Here is a 20,837-nt window from a genome sequence, read left to right on the forward strand (position 1 = left end):
GGTGCTCGGTCCACAAACTTATTTCCAGCATCCAAAGCTGCTGCTGCCTGTCAAAGGTTAAGATGTTTGTTGGTGCATGAAGTAGTTCGACTTGTTGCAACAGCAAATCAATTTCTTTTCTTGGTATTTATGCACTATTATTTCCGGAAAATGCCTGAAGGTCCATCCACATATAAATCAATTCGCTCGTCGTCCATCGCCTTGTAGCAGATGACTGGTCGCCAGTAAAGTTCCGAGCTCCGGTTGACTTGGTAACCCTCTTGTATATCTCCCACTGCGGCAAATGCTTCTCAGTAAAAGAAACAGAACATTAAATATTGGTATTTTATAGACGGAGCCAACTGTTTTTTGCCCAGAAATCTGGAAAGAAACCTGGTATCTATCCACTTTGCGCCACTATAGTTTTTTTTTTGGCCAAACGTTGCAACAATTACAAAGATTACACCCTTGCTTTCTCGAAAGTTTCGAGGTATTACTGAAAGAAGCACTGGCATTTTCTCTGCAAACCATTAAATTATCTCACCTCAGTGTAAAAGCATTAAAATGAAGGCTGGATACTGGACTAAACGGCTTGTACGTAGGGACGATCTCTACAGCACGACTTTCACTTTGTAATTATCACCTCAACCCTTACATTAACAGAGAACGCTCTCCTGGGAGCTCCAGCTCCTGCTTATTCCTCCTCTGTCATTTCCCTCCTTGTTCGGCCTGTTTTCCAGTAGCACAGTAGCTTGTTCGGGGTTATTCTGGGGTGCACGGTACAAAAACACAAACTTGCGGTGGGGCCTGTGTAATTTTATAGGCCAGAATAGCCCTCAGTCCGGTCCAGCCTTTAATCATCTCAACTGTCGCACACAGCGAGGTGGGCAAGGGAGTGTGTGTGTGTGTGTGTGTGTGACGCAGAGTCTAGGGCGCACGCCGTTGCTAAGGGTGCAACAGCAATCCCAGAGTGGGTTAAAACCGGGATCGGGAGTCTGCATTTCTTGTAATTACAGAATTATAGGCTTTTCCTCAAAAAGTTTGTGTGTGTGTGTGTGTGAGAGAGTGAGAGAGAGAGAGAGAGAGAGAGCTGCCAGCATGGATTTGGCTGGAGCCTCGCGCTGTAAAATGAACTCTGAGAACAGCTTCGGTTTGGCCAGAGCTGGGGTTTGCAGCCCTTTGATGGTGACTGAGAGAGTGTGTGTGTGCATGCTTCCACGGTTAATCGCGGGAGCGTGTTGTTTTTATGTGTTTGTGGTGTGTTACCTCCTAAAAGTCACTTATAAAATGCGCGCTGGCTTGTGTGCAATTTTAAAGTACGCGCTGTTTAGGAATTTGCACATGGTATTCATGCGTTCTTACTTAAATGCAAAAGTGTGTGTGCGCACTTCTAAACATCTTCATGCGTGTGCAGTAGCCAGCTCTTCGTTCCTTCTTTCTTTCCTCGTTAAATTAGTGCAGGTGCACCCCTAAAAAGCTCACACACACACACACACACACACACATGCACAGGGCATATGCTAACCTGATTAACACTAACATTAGGCTAACATTAGTGCGACCTCCTTCAGAGAAACACCCCCGGACCAGCTGCTCTCTCTCTCTCACCTTCTTCCATATGCACCAGCTAGCATCTCGCTCTCCCACTCACTTCGCTCACTCTCTCCAGTTCATCTTCTCACTTTAACTTTAAATTTGAAAAAAATAATCAATTGACCCGAGAGAGAGACAGAGAGAGAGAGAGAGAGAGACGGAAAGACGGAGTCAAACCCACAGCTTTGCGTGCTGCACATCCAGCCTCTCTGTTATGTCCCTATGATTTCTTTCCCTCTTTCATTAGAGTCCAAAAATAATCATTCAAAAAAAAAAAGAAAAAAAATGATGTGCAGCTGATGAATTTTTTATATACTTAAGAAGAAAAAGCCTCTGTGCCTGAGTGGGCGTGCTGCTGTGTGGGTTTGATTGACGGGCGAACTAGCAGGGAGGGGGCAGAGAAACAATGTAGTCGTAAATGTGGCTTACAAGCCGTGACATCCAGCAATTTGTCAAGATCCGCACATGGTAGCAACCGCGCGAACTAAACTTGCTGGATTTGAGCAGGTTAAGGTGGAGACGGGGCCGCTGCTGGCTATTAGCCAACGCCGCCGTCAGCCTATGGCGGAGCGGTGATGTTTACTCCATCCCAGATGAAATGTTTTGATTGGCCACGAGCCAAAACGTATGTTCCCTGTCTGTGCAGCAGCGGCAGCATTTGAACCGGTTAATGCACGGTCGCAACACATTAAAACGTACATTTCTCCCTCTTGCCTTAGAAGGAGAAAAAGGGAAAAATAACACACTAGAGAAATACAATACGTCTCAGAGGAAGTGTAAACGGATGCTTAATGGGAAATAGATATAAATTAAAGGTAGAGGACTCTTAAAGAAGGTTGATGCTCGATTCAGTCTAACCAGAGACCACCTGAAAGTTCCTACTCTTCCTCCCCCCACTCCATTCCTTTAGTCTTTTATGCGTCTGTCAGCTCTTCCGTCCCATCTGTCTCCTCCTCGTGCCAATCCATCTCCTCATCCTTCCCATATTTCCCCTTACGGAGCCACTTTGAATCTCCTAGCTGTGTTTCTTTTGTCCTCTTTCCCTCTTTTTTTTCTCCTTCTCCGTGCACTCGTCTGTTGGTTTTGTGTCTCCAGCAGTAGGCACGCAGCGGGGCCAGCCTGCCAGCGCGTCCATTACACCTGCTCTCTGTGTGAGAGGGTGTCTTCAGTGAGCGAACCTGAATTGTTGATAGCGGAGGGTGTGTGGCGAGAGCTCGCGCTTGTCAGGCGAGAGCAGCGGCGGTAAACAAACCGCTAGCAGAGCACAAAAGGGGCCTGCAGATACGAGCCGAGGTGTGTTAACGGCGCGCGTGGAAAGCGGCCGTTGATAATAACTTTCTGACTGCATATCTAACGCTGAGGTGGTGAATGAGCGTGCATTCATTAGGACGTCGGGGGCTTTCGCCCGCGGGCACCGAGCACCCCGCACGGATCACCAGCGCCCGTGTGCGTGCGCGCATGTCTGCGAGTGTGTTGCAGGCCATCTATCACCGTGACAGGCCGGTGCGTGTTTACTTAATGATGTGGGGGGTTTATTTATGAAGTGATGGCCGACGTGTGGGAGGGAGGGAGAGAGAGGGAGAGAGAGAGAGAGAGGGAGGAGGCTGGGAGAGATTGAGACAGCCCGAGGATGTGACATTAAAATATCATCAAGGTGATGGATGTCCGCGCGCACAACATTAGAGAGAAGTACAAAAAACAGCTGCGCAACGGATGACAAGCCGTATCTGGACTTGTGCGAGTGCCTCTCTGTGTGTGTTTTATAATGACTCCGAGTGTGTAGCTGGCGCGTGTGGTTTTCCTGCGACTTCTGTGTGTTCATTAAGGTGTCACATGTGCTGCCACTGTTGTTTATGATTCACAGGGTAATGAGTTGAAGATAAGACGCATGAGTTCACGTGTGTGTGTGTGTGTGTGTGTGTGTGTGTGTGCAGACTCTGTCTCGGTGTGGCATCATTTATTTTGGCTGACCACGTTACGCACAGTTAGATGCGATGCACATCAAGTGGATTTACGTTACAATGAACACATCACACACAGGCGGGCAGGGCCGGAAGGTAAAAAAGTGATGTTCAGTTGCGTGAGTGGACGAGAATGAGGGGTCAGTGTAGCAGCTGTACACCAACAATTACCACTAGGGGGCAAAAAAAAGAAAGGGAAAAGATATATTCTTTTAGAGATGGGCGAATGAAATTCTCTTTGTCAGATAATGTAAGCACTTTCAAAAGAGATTATTGTCACGGGGAACTCCACCAACACACACAAAGATCAGCCATGTCCTCATGACTTCACGCCTGTGAAATTAGCTGTATGACATAGTCTGTCAGTACGGAGAAAAAAGGAGGTTGTTGACACTCAATCTAAAACAGACGCTTGGCAAATCAGAGTGGGATTTTCTTTTCCGAAAAGGAGTCAGAAGACTCTCAGATCCAAGGATAATACAATCGGATCCAGCATAAAGCTGACCAAAACAGGAACTGAGTCATTTGCATGTCATGAATTGATGAGGCTGGAACGTGCTTGACAGAAACCCAAGACCAACAACAAATAACCCAGTTAGTCCAAAGAAAATTTGGACTTCTGGTGCAATCACACTAAGGGTAAAGGCTCTTTTAGAGTACAGCGGGACATTGACGCCACCCAAACGCTAGTCAGCGCTGTGTCTTTTTGTCAGTCCGGTTAATTTTTGTTTCTACTTCCTGCTTCAGCGACTGAAACGTTCTCCGAACTTTTGCCGAAGTCCCACAAATGTTTGTATCTCCGAACCTCCTCAGTTGACCTTTCCTCCATGTGTTCCATCTTTATTGATCCAAAGCAATCAATCTGAAAATTGCAGAGACGGAGAAGCAGACGGAAACACTGAAGCGACAACTTGGCGCAGAAGTCTAAACCGCCTGTAAGAGAGCGACAAGCTGGGATACATTTTCAATGGAAGCGACAAACTGGCGTCAGAAACTTGCTACAGTCAGCCAGTCACATGGTTTGTTTCACCTGTTGTTGAGTTCCGCCCACCACCAATCCCACTCAAAGGGAGACTCGACCACGCTGTAGCTTTTGTTGGTCGTAGTGTGAACACACCGTCTGACTCACAGGAATTTCAGATACTCCAAAAAGGAGGAGGAGCTTGATCCAGACTATGTTGGCTGCACTTGGAGAAAGTGTGTATTTGGAAATCTGCATAATCAACTCCCAAAGGAGTGACTCCAGACGGACGTCTTTGCACATAAATGTTTTGGGTATGCTAACATAGAAGTACTGCAGTAATATACTGAACTCTAGTAGAAAAGACTACAGCTTATCAAGAAAGGTCTTTACAACCGTGGCTAGGTTTACATGGACACTAGTATTCCACTAATAATTAGAATAATACCACACCTCAGTCGGATTAGGATGGACGGGGTAACTCCTTGACAATCCGTTCTGTAGGAAAACACTAGCGCCTAATACCACATGGACGCTTTTATCATGTCTTTCTGGCATAAATACATTTTTGTGCATGTTTAGATGCGGGGTGAACATCAGGTGACGTGACCAGAGTTTAAAAAGATCAAAAAACATGGTTCCATCTTGGTCACTAAAGAAAAAAGCGTATTTTTCTTCAGTTCCCAGCAGCTTCGACGCTCCACAGGCTCTCCTTTAGACGCTTAAGTTAGAAGCTCTCAGAATAATTTCAATCGCATCGAGGGAACATTGCAAATGTAGCCGCTGTCTGATCGCCGGTCATTCCGAACTCATCTTATAGAACAAAGAAGTCTATAAAAGTACGACTCGCGTGTACTTTTGTGGCTTAATTGGCCATCAAGACATTACAGAGAGCCTATCATTAGCATATAGAGAAAACAGACAGAGAGAGTGGGACAATGTGATTGGCATAATTACAAGTGTGACCTATCCCCAGACAGGGAACACGGAGGAAGGGTCAAATTAGAGACAGATCGACAGACGGAGACACGAAGGGAAAGAAATGAGGACGGGACATGAAGTCCTGTCTGAGATCTAGCCGCACGTGCACACTTTAAATAAAAGCCAGTGACACGCTCTTATATGTGGCTGGCCACACACCCACACACAAAAGGACTCCACCTCTAGATCATGCAGATAGACGACCGCTGAAAGGCTAAACAGAGCCATGAATAGACGTCCTCACCAGTCTTTTATCCCCTCGTTTGTTTATGTCAGTTTAGGTTAGTGTGCTACTCGCCGTCCTCCCTTTCATGCGAGACGGAGACGGAGAATGGCGCTCGTGGCCTTGCGCGCCGAGCCGGGGGAAGCCTTTTTAAGCGCTCAAGGCTGCAGGAACGGCGGAGTATAAAAGAGGAGCGCGGCGTGGCGGAGGTGGCGGCGACTAAAAGGCTGATCAAACAAGGCCGACGGGGGAGAGGGAGCTCAAGTGGTCTGCATTTACGCTCACAAAGAGAGAGAAAATAGGTAAATGTGGAGTAATATCCCAGTGATTTGTCAGCGTCTGAAGGTGAACCACGCATATTTCTCTCACAGTGGTAATATACTGAGGATAGGCCTCTTTCAGTGTGTTTATTTGGTCGACCCTGAGTTGACATAAACTAAAATTAGGATAAATAACTACTAAAATGACTTCATTCCTGTGCCATTTGATTAAAACATCTATTGAGTTATCGTCAATATATACTCCATTGTCATCTTTTCTCTCTTCCTCCATGTTTTACTGTTTCTATTCGCACTACGTATGTGTGTGATTGTGAGCGGAGTGTTTCATTATCGGGCTCCTCAGGGGAGGAACCCACCACTGAGGTTTTATTTTTTATTTTCTACCGCGGACACCGCTGTCTTCTTCTTTTTTTTTTTTCTTTCCTCGTGAACAATAACAATCTGATCAGAGGTTGCACCTCGAGCTTGCTGCGCTTTAATTGCATCAGAGTTTCGGCGCCGAGGCAGAAAAGCCACGCTGCACGGGGATGTGTAATGAGTGACAAAGTCCTTCGGGCCTCAAAGGCGGCAACTGTGGCGCGCGCTCCTAATGAAGACTGCTTCGCAGAGCTCGGTGCTCAATAAACACAGACTACAATGAGCGAGGAAGTGAGCGCAGCAGGGGGCAGGTTGTGTCAGGTGATTGGGCGATCGGCTGTCAGTAAATCCATCCCATATTTCCCAGATGCCCCCGCGTCTCTCTTTGCTCAGTTGTGTTATTCAAAGAAAAATAAATCCAGCTCAGAGGAAATGGCCGCGGCGAGACGTAGCCATTCTGATTTGGATCAAAGTGTGATTTTCTGCATCTTTGGGCTCGCTATTAAAAAAATCCCATTTTAAAATGGGTGATAAATGGCTATTGATCTCCACGGCGAGTCCGGGAGTGTGCGGAGGTAAATGAAATGATTCCTCAGGCTGGATCAATACAGGTTCAGGGGCGTTTAGCAGTGCAGCGCTGGTTGGGAGAGGCAACTGCTACAGTCGTTGCCGCGCTTGGCAAAACAAGAAAGAAAAGGGAGTGAAGGGTAGAAGAGAAGGAGAAACAGAAAAGCAATAGGATAAACGAGAAAGAAAGAGACAAAGCTGGGAAATAGAAATGGAAATGTCACTGGTCTAATAGATGTCTCCATAAACTAAATGAGGAGGAGAGCGGGCACCGCCTCGACGGCACACAGCGCCTCAAAATGTTAACAAGAGAGCTGAAAATAGCCCGAGAAAGGCACGGTCTCACAGGAGACACGTACACAAACAGACATCCTTCAAGTTTCACATTTCAATCTTTGGAGCTGGCGTCCGGTGTCAAGCCAAAGGATGGATCATTTTAGAGCATATATTGGGACTTTGCGGGGACGCACACTCACCCTGTTTGGATCGTGCTCCAGGGCTCGGCGGCGCGCTGCGTCCAGATCGTCGTAACTCGGAGCAGCTCGGGCCTGCTGGGGCTCCCTGCGCTGGAGACGCTGATCACTGCAGAGACACAAAGGAGACAGAGCAAAGATTTACCGAAATGATTCTCATCGCGGACTTCTTTGGCGGCAGAGATGTCGTTTGAAGCGAGAGGCAGGTGGAACACGGTGCGTCATCTGGTTTCACGATGACAACCCTCGACAGCACCAGGAGGACTGACAGGCAGACAGATAATATCCACAAAGCACTGCCTCCGAGAAGACATCACTCCCTGAGCTGAACTTTCTGCAGCTGACAGAAAAACTAAGCTTAAAAAAAAAAAAAGGTGCCTTTTCACTTGAAAGTCACACAGAGCAAAAGGGGTGTTATCCTGGCCTGAGCGACGGACGGCGAGCTCGACAAGTCAATACACAAATCCTAGCGCCGGACCCGACCTTTGCAGAAAGTGACCAAAAAGGTGAAAATGAAAACGGGAAAAAAAAAAAAGCAGCGACTGCCAGCGGAGAGATAAGAACTCAGGACAGAATGGGGACAAAACTTAAAGAGAAGCATCATCATGCTCGCTGGACCTTAACGCCAGATAAAGCCGCACACACCTGAGAGCGGGGCGCACGTAAACACTGGGGCGTGGAGGCGCGCACAAAAGGCGACAGCGGGGCGCCCGAGTGAGCACGGTCCTCCAGGACGCGCCGGCAAAGCGGCGCTATCTGTGTTTACCGGCCGCGCTGGAAACGGGCATCCGGCCGCTGACACCGACACGATGGAATATATCTCAAATGTAGGGTAAAAACGTTCCACCTTTAACATGGACACACAAACACCTGCACAGGCCTCACATTCTTAACGCTCTGACCTCCGGGCAGATATTGAACCAAAGCAAAAGGAGAGAGAGCCACAGAGCAGATAGAGAGGTTCATTAGTGAAGTACATAGCTTACATGTTTAAGTCTCTCCAGTGACCCTTGCCTTTAATTAGAAACTGTGTGTGTGTGTGTGTTTTGCACGAATACAATCTCAGGAACGTATAAAAGCGTGCGTTATAATCGATGCTCGCTAATTTGGTATGTGGGACGCACAGCGGCGGCGGGTTCGCGCCTGATTTAATGCGAGCCGGCGCGCAACCCGACTCAACGGGGACGCGAGGCTGAGTCACACACTTCCCTGCCGGTTGCGTTGATATGCAAAGCGTTGCCATCGTCCCCCCCCGCAAACGTGCGTGTGTGCGCGTCTCTGCCGGGGTCCCCCGTCGGCGCTCAGGGCTGAAAACTCAATCCTGAATTGCCGCCAAGAGGGAAGAAGTTTCCAAAAAACTTTCGCTGCCATAAAACGCCGGCGCAGATGCTTTATGAAGACGGATACCAAGTGCTAATTGTTGCATCGCTTTAATGGCTGGTTTCAACGCCCTCCCTCCCCAAAGTGATGCACGCAACCTTGCTATGAAGATACTTAATCTCTCGGATCATTTATTTATTCCCTCGCTTTTTATTACTCTTACTTGCCCTCTGCCGCCCACCACCACCAGCCCCTCTCCACACGCAAACAAACAGACCCTCGGAGAAGGAATTCGCGAAGCCAAGTTGAGGCTTTTTTTTTTTTTCCTCTCCCCTCCTTTCACGCCACCCCTCTTCTAGCGATCCCATTAACCAATCCCTGGGCCCGTAATTAGGCCTGCCATTTTGATTGAGCATGCATGTCGCTCTCCAAATGAAACAACACTGTAATTATCTCATTACGCCGCGGCCTCCATCACTGACAACGCCAAATATTATCATATTAATGGTTGAAGACAGAGGCTGATTCTGGATAAAACATTAGCGGGGATGGGGTGGGGGGTTTGCGGAGTAGCTGTTTGACGGGCTGACAATTCAACAGGCTGCGTTCCAAACACTGAAAGATCCGAGTGAGTAGCCACGCACCTTTACGTGTCCTGTCCTATATATAGATATATGTGTGTGAGTGTTAAATGAGAGACAGGTAGGCTACCCAGTTGTCATCAGCAGCTAATAACTGCTGCTGCTGTTTGCTTGTCTGCAAGCCGGAGGCCAAATGCATAAACACAATTGTTCCCGGCTTTGGTGAGCTACAATTTTCTCATTAGAATAACTGTGATGTGAGACTTTTAATGACAACAAGAAACTAAAACAGAAGCCAGAAGAGTCAGTTACCCTCCGTTTGACTGAGAGGTTGAGAAAAGGGCCGACTGTTTGTCACAGTGACTGACGTATTAAACACTGTTTTTCTATTCTTTACTCCCGCGACAATGCGATGGGGACTATTTGAGAAGAAAGAGGCGAGGGCACAGGCTCGGGGAGATGTGCAACTGAACCACAGGGAGACTATATAACAGAAGCCTGCAGAGAAAATGAATGATATTTCTGTGAATTCAGGCTCTGATGCTGCTGGACAAATCTCAAAATTGGTGCTGCATTTTTCCTTGTCGCTCAATGCCTAACCCCTGGGCATCTTTCTTTTCTCTCTCAAGTTTGTGACTCAGATGAACCTTAACAAACACTTACAGAAATCCCAGTAACAGCAACTTAGGAGTTGAGAACCATAGTGTGTTCTTATGGTATGGATGCACCAAGACGACAATTACTGACCAACGTCGTATGTCTTGACCAAAAAGTTGCACTTGAACACACCAAAAACCCGCCCCCCCAAAAAACGAGCAGCTAGCATGTTAATTTTTTCGCCTGCATGAAATTAAATAACTCTTCATACCTGCAGGTGGCAGTAGCCTGTACTCATAAATCAAAAGGGAAATCCAGAAGAGGGTAGAAAGCTACGAAAAGGCACAGATATAATGCTGATGCATGTTCATTTCTCGGAGAAGTTTTGTTTTAGTGACTTATTTGACGCTATAAAACCAGGATGTGACGACATGATGACTGACAGCTGCCACGGACAACTGCTCCGTGAAGCGGTCCCGCACAGCACTCAGACGGTACTGTCCAGACTCTGGTTTCAAACTCGCAAGATTGCGACACCTGTTTTCCTGGGATACTAGCTCGAGTTTGGCCAACGGGAGGAAGTGGAGATGCGTCATCCATATTTATATACAGTCTATGTCTACAAACCGTCATAAAGGGAGCTGGCCTCTCCTGAATCATGCTGATCAGTCGGTCAACAGTTTATTGATTCTAATTGATTGTGTCATTGTGGAAAATATTGTGTTGTAATGTTTAGACGAGATGAAGATGAAAAACAACCCTTGAGCTTCAAGCTGAACCGACAAAAGCCAGGTCGTTTATCGATGGCCCAATGGCTGACCGCTGGCTTGGTGTGTCATGACCCTTCGAGCTCAGCAATTACTGAGCGATACCAAAAAAAAAAACAACCCTATTTAAAAAAGGCTCTAGGTGATAAAATAAAATAAATGTAATCTAAAAATTTGATTTTGTAGGTAGTCAGGGCTCTGTAGTGATTTTCTGCCTCTACACAAATGTTTCCATACGACAGCCTGACATGTAAATGCTGTCAACTACAACTAAGCAATAAATCAATAGTCTTATACTGCCATATAAACCCAACCAAAGAAATTGATATCACTCAAGCGTGGCGTGTTTTCCCATCAAATATCCTATTTCATTCATATTTCAGCGTATCTGACTATGCAGGTTGATCTAAGAGCGCCCCGTTAGAAGGAAGACGGAGGAGGATGGAGATTTAAGGAGGAGAGGGGGAGAAGATGAGACACGGGAGCAGGAAATGAAAGATGCATCAGACGACAGAATGAGAGCAGAAGCGAACGGAAACATAAAGACCGAGATGGCAAACTTGGAAAGGAGTAAAAGAAAGAACAGGGGAGCTGGAGTGAGAACAAAACCGTCAGTTATATGAAAGTGAGCGGGGAGAGAATGTGTGAGAAAAGCAACTATCCCGTGGTGTGAGCCAGTGTGAGGGCAGACTAATTAGGAAGTGTGCACTGCCGCCGGCTGGTTTGGCGACTTCTTCTTGCTGCGGCCAGCTGATTTAAACACAACACACTGGGGGGAAAATAGCTCAGGCAGGCAGGATTTTCTTTGCTGCTCGCATGCTGGAGGTAAGCACACATCAAAGTGCATGGTCAATGTTTGGTTTCCTGGTGCAATATTGGGAATAGACTCAGACAGAAGCTCAGAGGAGCTCCGAACTGAAAGTGATGGGGAAACAAAGAGGTTTTTGCTGCTGTGCTCTGAAAACATGAGAAACGAACAGATATATTCAGTTATTTTGAGAAAGCGAGGACTTAACAGAGTTGTCTTTGCAATTTTTGGACGGATGATGATTATAACTTGAGAAATATAACCGTTAATGGAGAATCACACAAGGCCTGAATAGGGATTTTCTGAATTCGAGGATTCAAGAGAAGACATCCTGACCTTTTGTTCCCTAGAATGGATCGAAGCTCCAAAAAAAAAAAAAAAAACAATGGACCCCATTGAAACAGACTTTAGAAAGACCTCCAGGGACACAACCGTCTGCTCAAGAAAAATAGTACTGACCCTCAGTAGCCCAGTGATTATCTGCAAATCTGGCACACATATTCGTAAAAGTACGCAGCAATTTGGTACAAATTGCAGAGTTGCATATGTATGCAAAGGGCCATCCAAGATAGCCTCGCTCAAATTTTGTCTTGGCTTACGTCAATTTGGGTTTTTTTTCTTTTACGCTTTCAAGGCACAGCAAATCACGGAAGGTCCGTGTTTGTGCTGTTGCTGGTCATGGAACAGGTCTGGGGTTGACTCTTAGCTCGTCGGCGGCGTGTAGACTCCACGTTGGGCGCATTCGACATAATCGTCCGCTCTGCGTCGGCGCATGCGGACACCAACGAGCGGCTATGGAAACGCATTTACGAAAAGGTAAGGAACTTAGCCCGACAATCTGATACGCGGGATACATTGCTCAATATGTATCCCTTGCCTGTTGCCATACAAGTGCTCTGTAATAACTATAATAACGTCATTATCTTGATTGCAAAGGAGAAATGTTTTAATTGCTTAGATACAGGGCCAATAAAAGAAACGCTATAGACACACAACATACACACACACACAAACAAAATAAATAAATTAAAAAAAATCAGGCTTAATGTGCAGTCTACGCTAATGACGTGTTGTTTTCAGGGGAACAACACATCCTCTCCCTTTGAGCTCTTCCTCAGGCAGATGCTGTCTGACAACTAAATCCGTGGCAGGAAGCAAGAAGATGTATTTTTCTGTTTGCGGTACAGAATAAATGCGTTTCAGCTTCTGTCTTAATGGGTCGTCTCCTTATATAACGCCTGATTCGTAGCCATGTCTGCTGCTTCTGTCTATAGGGGAATGAAGCGTCTTACATGTTAAACCCGGGAGTTCAGGAGTGTCTATCTGAAAGGCCCTTCCTAAAATATCTCAACAATTAGTCAACCTTGTCTAAAATGATTAGAGAGTTGAACTTTATCTGTGTCAGATAACCTTACAAGGCGTGTAATCCTCGTGACACCTCTCAAACCATCACAGAACGCCAGGGGCACGCTCGCAGATGCGCCGTTTACTCACAAACTCACCTTCATCTTCCTTTTCTCAGCACAACGGCGCGTTTTACAGCGCGCCCGTCACGAGCCTTCGCGTCTCTGCACTTTGGCCTCCCCTTCTCCTCGCTCCCCTTTCATCTCATCTCGGCTCGTCTCCTGCTCCGGCTCCGAAGACCGCCTTCCCGGCTAATAAAATTTGACAAGCATAGCTAACCTTTTTTCTCCACAGGTCAGCCTCTAGCATAGCTCTAATCAAATGTGACGCTCATCAAGGTACACACCTGCCATTGAAGGCCTAATGAAAATGTCCGACAGTAAATTAGGGAGACAGTGCTGGAAGTCCACTGTGGAGGGCCTTGACAGGAAGGGAAGGAAGGGGGACGGGAGGGGGGCGTGCACAGCTCTAAAGGCACGCACGCTTAACTCCAAATCATTTGGATAAACATATATTAGCTAAAGGATTTCACAAGCACACACCTCCTCCCACATGTATAATGAACATGAATTTTTTCCTGCACAATCATTAAAACCAACTAATATAAAAGATACGTTGCTCCCGTGGAAACAATAAAAATCTTGCAGGTTATAAAAGACTACTTTGCAGGAACATAAAGCATTTTGAAATTAGAGTAAATGGCACGCTTGTTTGCACTTCAACTTATAGATTTACAGAGAGAGTAAGACTAGATATTTTTCCATAAAACTCCCTGGACCACACACGGAATTGTTGCTAGGTTACACTGGGCTTCCTCGCAGAAATATTACATGTGGGTGGCTGTGCGTGTCTATTTCTGACCGTGCGTGCAAGTGTGTGTGTCTGTGCGAACGAAAGGCGCAGAGGTTCCAACCTCACGGCTAGCTGCATGTGTTTTAACAGATGCACGGACTTTGTGAATGAGCGCCCCTCGTCCAAGCCGCGGGTGGCGGACGGAGCCAGCAGCGAGGGTGCAAATGTGTACATATGATTATTTATGACGTCAATGTGCCAGATATGGCGTTTAAAGAGGGAAAAATCTCACTTATTACAGCTTGTTTCTTATTTTTGCAGGCTTCTCATTCACCAAGTTAATCTTTAAGAACAACAAATACAGAGCTTCAAGTTTAACAGCTGGTGACCGGGAACAATATACGCCCATGAATGAAGATTTTCCTCTGGACGAGTCCACTTTCTCCCCCACATAACCACAATATCAGGTTATTTATAACATATATGAGCTAAGCAACAGGTGTTAAACTGCCTCTGTTCTTTTAGAACTATGTATAGCACTGTTTTGAGGATTAAGCCACCTCTGGGGCTAAAAAATGAAGCCCAAAACTGAGCCAATACCCAGAAATGACAGGTGGAAATACTCACATATTGCTAGTAGTCTACCACCGCCTGCTTTTCAGCTTCACTCATACTCCACTGCTTTGCACATGCTTAAATTTGCATACATTTAAGCGGAGTCAGGTAGAGCCAAGATGGCGACGGCCCATGCCGCCACACTGAGCTTCAAATCTACTCTTCAGAAAAAGATTTTTCCAAAGGTTTCTTCCATTTTTATATAAAGCCAATAGAATTAATATCCCATGAAATCAGTGATGATGAATCATAACTTGACTTAACTGTGGACTTTACACCTCTACTGTAATTCCTGAGTTATGAGCACCATGTAACTTAAAGTCAGAGGGGCTGTCAAACTCAAGCGGGCCACAAATGCATAGGTCTAATCCAAAAATGGCAAAAAGATGGAGCATGAAGAAAGCCATGGTGGCTGGTTGATGCCCAGACAGACTGCTTGGGACATGAGATGATGCTAACCTGTCGTTCAAAGCAGCCACGCCCTTAATTATGCGCAACTTTAAGCCTCTGTATAGTTGAGTTGTATAAAAATTCACCGCTATAGAGTTGCCATGATTTTGTAAATTGCATATCGAGACAGAAAAACACTTTTCGTACCATGCTTTTTGCTCGGGCAAAGTCGGGCATTTGAAGATCAACATCAAAACAAGGAATGCAGCCTTTTTGGCAGCCACAGTCCCTTTATTATAAACAGTATGACCACCCTCTAACAGCATTATTTGACATTTGCTTGTATGTTTCTATGTTTCAAAGGGCGCCATCAAATTCAGAGTTAACAAGCCAAAGAAGGCTCCTCATCTATCATGCTAATGCTAAAGACTATCTAATGCACATTATGAGCAAAACAGGGGATGAGGGGGTGGTTGGTGGTGGTGGTGGAGGGGAGGGGGGTTGATAAGTGACACACCAAGAGACACAGAAAGAGAGAGAAACTGAGGGAGAAAGAGAGGAGAGGGAGAAAACAGGCTGGTAATGAAGTACCCACCACTAGTGGATGAGAGCTAAAGTGGTCTAACAGATCTGTCAGGCTGCTAGACTGTGGCTAATTATCCCTCCTCCTCTTTTGTCTGCATCCTCTCCTCTGCCACTTCTTCTCTCGAATTTACTCCTTTTTTCCCTCTCTCTCTCCATTTTGGCTCTTTCTCTCCACTCTCCTCCTGCTTTCCCTAGTCTCTCTCTCTCTCTCGCTCTCTCTCCCTCCGTCTGTCGCTTCTTTCCATTCCCATCTGTCTCCTTTCCATGTCCAACCTCTCCCTCTCTCTCTCTTTCTCTCCTGCTCCCTCCCTATCCCCTCTTTTCCTGGATGAGATTGGGTGTCTGGGGCTTAGTTTTTGATTTGCAAGTCAATAGTAATTTCTGTCAGAGAGTTTAAGTTGAGGGAAGTTTTAATGTGGCCCGCATTATTTCAGACGGGGAACGATGAATTTGCATCAGAATCCTCCATAGATTTTCTCCCCTTTTCTTTCTCCCGCACACACAAAAGCAGCCGCGAGTTAAGGTTTCAGAAACTTCAGCAGTAATAATATATAATATGGACGGAATGACAGCATTGATTAGCAGTTATGAGAGCGTAAACCTTTTGTTAGAAGGAAACCGAGGAACTCTGACAACCGAATATTACACCAAATGTTAACCTTGACTCACATTCGAGTGCATTTTGTCATTAAATTGCCCTTTTTTATTTTGCATATAGGTGGTGGTCTATTCATGCTATTAAAACAAAAGATAATGTTCAGGATATCAAACTGCTAAGTGGATTTCAAATTCATATCTACATGACGACTCGGCTGCTGGTTACTGCGTGATAACGGCGCCAAGCATGAGCAGACGAGGATACAGCTGGCAGCCGGAGAAGTTTCAAGCAACATGAAATTGAAGGGCGGCGGTAACCTTGTTGTCACAAACTTTTTCCAAATTCTAACCAATTTGCAAAATCTTAATTGTCACCTAGAAATGATTTCGATTGCATTTTTTAAAGATTTACATGGGTCAAAACTACAACAGATGTAACGTTAAAGTTACATGAATCATGCATGGCATTACGGGGTATGTGCGCTTGTGCGTATGCAGCATGAGGGTGTAAGCACGGTGTAAGCATGTGTTCATGTTTTATGCAGTTAGCCGCTTGGCAGACCGTGAATGACGACTCCGGTCGAGCCTCAGACGGTGACACGCAACACGATCAAAACACCTCTCACCTGTCCGCCTGTGTCTGAGGAGGTCTGGATTTGTTGACCTTGGCGTAAAGCCCGTCGAGCTCCTCGACGGACATCTGATGCGGGATGGGACCCCCCAGCAGCGGCCCGGGGGAGGGCGTGCGACTGATGAACGCCTGAGGCGAAGGCGGCCGCCGGAAGTTGCTGATGCGAGCGTAGTTGGGGTCGCTGTCGTCGTCCTCCACGTCGGGGAGGGAGGACGGGGTCACGTGGCCTGAGTGGATCTCGGCGTGACGTGGGTCGTATCTGTCAAGAGAGGGCGGAAATGAGAATCTTTTTAGTGTGTGACGGACAGCTGGGCTACACATTCAACCTGAGCAGTTGTTCTGGAGGACCAGGTGGGTGTAGCTACACCTGGGTGACTCAGCCTGTCAGGTGAGGTGTCAATCATGGCACTTTGCCGCTGCGGCAAATGCTGTCCCATAACTGTGTGAACTTTCTGGCTCTGTCATCACATTCCTGTGATTTAAAGGGGAACTACTGTTTTTTTACAACCTGGACCTTATTTCTAGCATAAAATACGGTCGTTTACTCATCCATATAACTTTTGTGTAATTTGTATTTCTTCGGGAGATAATTAGATCAGCGTATATCCATATAGTGGGAGTGAATGGGGCACCGAAACGCAGCCTCTAAATAACGCATTATCTGCCACAAAACTTGTTCATTTCGCCAATATTTTGTTGAGTCCGGAGTTAACGGTTATCATCATCCGGGGTCTGTAGATTGACCTACAGACCCCAGATGATGTATTTTGACCTGGATGATGTTGTCTCTGTAATTTGCCACTGCTAGTTTTTTTGCAACATGGTTGTATATTTTTCCGATTCTGAAGTTGTGGACAAACCATAGCAGCGTATATCCATGTAGACTGTAGACTGGCCCTACAGACCCTGGACTACATGGATATACGCTGACCTAATTATCTCCCGAAGGAATACGAATTACACAAAAGTTATATGGGTGAGTAAATGACCGTATTTTATGCTAGAAATAACGTCGGGGTTTTAAAAAAACAGTAGTTTTAAGTGTCAAGACTACAAAACCAAATCCATACCCGTTTCTGGTGTCAGGGTTCCTGTCCAGCTCCTCCTCACTCAAGGCCTCCAGTTTGCCTTTTGATGCTTTGGCATCTTTTCCCTTGTCGTCCTTCTTCTTCCCAAACCTGGACAAACCGAAGAGACACAGAAAGGACGTACTTTAGGGTGCTGTTACACCTATATTTAGTGATGTACTTTTAAAAATGTACTTTTATTTTGAAGGTACGGTTTAAATGATCCTTTCAAAGACTTTTATGATTACGATCCACCTTATATCAGCTTTCCAAATGACCCACTCATGCACACTGCTACTCAAGCTCATTCTGTGTGTTCATTAGCGGCCGGAAAAAACGACTCCTCAGTGATAGATACGGTTATAATGTCACAGCAGGCGCTGACAGTCCACAGTGTGTGTGGGTGTAGTCGTCACGTAGCATATGGAGAATGAATATTTTAACGTGATGTTCAGTGAAGTAGCTGTTAAGCCACAGTGTGTTATGCTTTTCTTCTCAACTTTGCCATTACGGCCATCATCATCATTACCATTCCGCAGGCAAAATATACTCGTCACCTCCGTTCGAGTTATAATGAAGCTCTGCTTCACACTTTCAAGGAATTAACCAAGCTTTTCCTCTAAATGTTTCTTATTCTTCCGTCTCTCCTTTGCGTCGACTTCCTCGACGCCACCGCCACCCTCTCTCTCCTCCTCCGTGTCACCCTCCAACCCACGTCTCTTCTCCACTCACCCTCTCCTCTCCGCTCCTGCTGAGACAATCTAATGTCTGTGTTTATCTCATTAACAGCGAGGCACTTCTCATTACTGCTACAGGCAGATACGTGGCCTGAATGGTAACCCGCTGGCCCCGGCCAAGTGGAAACCTGGACAGGGTTTGCCACGCTGGCCTGGCACCGTCCTGCCAGCCAATTAGTGTTGTTTTTAGCTAATCTACTCGCTTCGCTTATACCTGCGTGGGTTACTGTTGCCAGCAGCAGGTCAGAGATCCGCCTTGATTATGTTTGGCTGTGAGGAATGCAAAAACAAAAAAAAAAAAAAAGAGGTGGCCAATCTAATTATCTTGTTTTGATACAGTCACTTTATGGCACCATGCAGACATTCCACATACTTACGGTCCACCTACTCTGATTAAACTTGTTGTCTGCTTCCCACTGGATGCACCTTTGTCCACTTTCCCTGCATGTCCGCCTTTCTTTTAACCAGAAAATGAACCTTTCAACCAATCATTGGACATATCCACATTGTCAGGAAGGACGCACTGTTTGCTCGTTGCTCCTTAAGCTTTGCCTTGGTCTGTTTCTCACCCATGACACACTCGTAAATTGTCATTTTGAAATCTCTGTGTAGCATCCACCGACACATAGCACCGTCAACCAGGCGTGACGCACTGTAAGCTAAGTCTCTGCGGCCTACGTGTTGGTTTAACTCTCATAATCCATCACTCTGTGTGGACAGAGAGATATTCAGCCATCTTCGACCTGAGCAGAGGTCAAATGTGTCAGAATAAGTGCATAAGTGGACTTGGGTCACCAAAACACAACCTGATCAGTGTCTGATCCAACTCTGTGGAGCGTCCCTTTAAACAAAACTGTCTCTTGAGCCGCTTCAAGGACGTTTAAATCGGCAAACACTCATTTTATTTTCCATACAGTGATATCACCGGTGCCTTTTTTTATGTTTTTCCACCTCTCTTCCTTAAGATCACTCAGCGTGGGTGTTGCTGCAGCATCTTTTTTTTTTTTCCTGCAGATGTTTTTTCTTCTTCCTGGAATTATTTAGATTTTTTTTTTTTAGCACTCCCTGCATTACGCCTGAGCTCAAAAGCGGACTACCAATTACCTCAGTGGTAACCATATAGAAATCAGCATTGTCGGAAAAGAAAAATCCGCGCTATTTATCTTCTATGCATCGACAGACATGTAATTACTCTACATATAAATATATGATTATCCAAAATCCAAGGTTTATCTGGCTCAGATGCTCGGCAGAGTCGCCCCGCCTCCACACACACACACAGTCAAACACACGGAGCGCCTTAATCAACATTCTGAGGGGGCAGAGGTCCACAGTTGGACCCATCATTATATCTGCATTAATTAGGAAAGCTTCTTTTTCTCACTGCATTGTCTGAGAAGAAATGGGAAGAAAAAGAAGAGGGGAGGGGGGGGTGGCACAGAATTGGGGGTGGGAGTCCCAATTAGAGACATGTACCTGCCATGAAAGAGGTGGTTATCCCCCACTCTTCTTGTATCTCGTCCCTTGTTTATGACCAAAACGCACAATTCTTCCGACTGCTTTGATTGTGAGCCAAATATCTGCCAGAAATGTTTCTTTCTCTTCCTCATTTTTAATACTTTCTCATTTTATTTTCATTAATCCCACCTCTTCTTAGGACCGCTTCTGCTCTGTCACTCTTTTCAGAAACCTGACAGTTAATTTCCTGCTGATTGCTAGACTGCGGCGCGCGTGAACACAAAAACACACGCCTACGGCAAGCGACTCTTCGAGCGACTCGACGCCATCAAGGAATAAATACCACAGGTAAGCAGCCGCACGCTCAAGAAGACAGCAATATATATCACCAAAGGAGACGCACGCATAGTAGCTCTGTGGGGAGCTGCAAACTCTCTCACGGAATAGGACATCTCATTAACTTAGCATTATCTACCTACACAACCACTCCATCAAACTCTCATTAGGGGGAAGCGGGGGGTCCGGGTGAAGTCAGGTTGCTCTCGGTGTCCCATTTAATACACTCCCTGCTGTCACGGGCGCTACTGGGAACCATTATTAGCGTGTCGTCGGCATCATTAGCCCACCGCTCCCGCCGTCGCCTCGGTGTCACCTCGGCGGGTACCAGGATGGTGAGAGGGGAGGACGTCGAGCTGTTGGGTCGCTCGTACAATTGTCACTATTTATATGTGCAGTATACATATATTTATACAAATGGGCTAGCCAAGAGAGGAGGCCAGAAAAACGACCCTGCCTGCACAGTTGGTCTGGAATCTCTCTGTTGGGAACTGATTGTTCCCCTGCAACGATCTATAAATTGTTTGGGCAATGGAGTTTACACCAAATGGCTATTAATGGCCAATAATATCTGCTCCTTTTCTTTACAGTTGCCTAAATTCCTTAAAAGGCATCAGAGTCCACCCTGACTCAGACAAAAGGAGTCAGCCAGAGACAGACCAGAGATTCACTCCAAAGCAGTCGGCTGGTAAGAAACTGGACTGGCTGTAATTACCACAGCTACTGTCAGTCGTTACCGGAGGAAGGGGGGCAAGGGGGTAGCTCAGTTAGCCGCG

The 20,837-nt window shown here is 46.2% G+C and overlaps 1 protein-coding gene across 2 annotated transcripts in view; it reads right to left on the bottom strand.

Annotated features, from left to right (window-relative positions):
* Positions 1-20,837, bottom strand: part of pard3ba (par-3 family cell polarity regulator beta a) — a 136,587-nt gene that overhangs the window by 20,708 nt on the left and 95,042 nt on the right. For both annotated transcript variants that reach the window (XM_084574247.1, XM_084574246.1), the window contains 3 exons: positions 17,534-17,641; positions 16,459-16,722; positions 7,380-7,485 (listed from right to left, as the gene is read on the bottom strand). In XM_084574247.1, the coding sequence (XP_084430373.1) occupies positions 7,380-7,485; positions 16,459-16,722; positions 17,534-17,641 (478 nt within the window). The remainder of the gene's footprint in view (positions 1-7,379; positions 7,486-16,458; positions 16,723-17,533; positions 17,642-20,837) is intronic.

The sequence above is a fragment of the Chelon labrosus genome (genome assembly GCF_963514085.1).
Source record: "Chelon labrosus genome assembly, chromosome: 24".
In the NCBI taxonomy this organism is placed as follows: domain Eukaryota; kingdom Metazoa; phylum Chordata; class Actinopteri; order Mugiliformes; family Mugilidae; genus Chelon; species Chelon labrosus.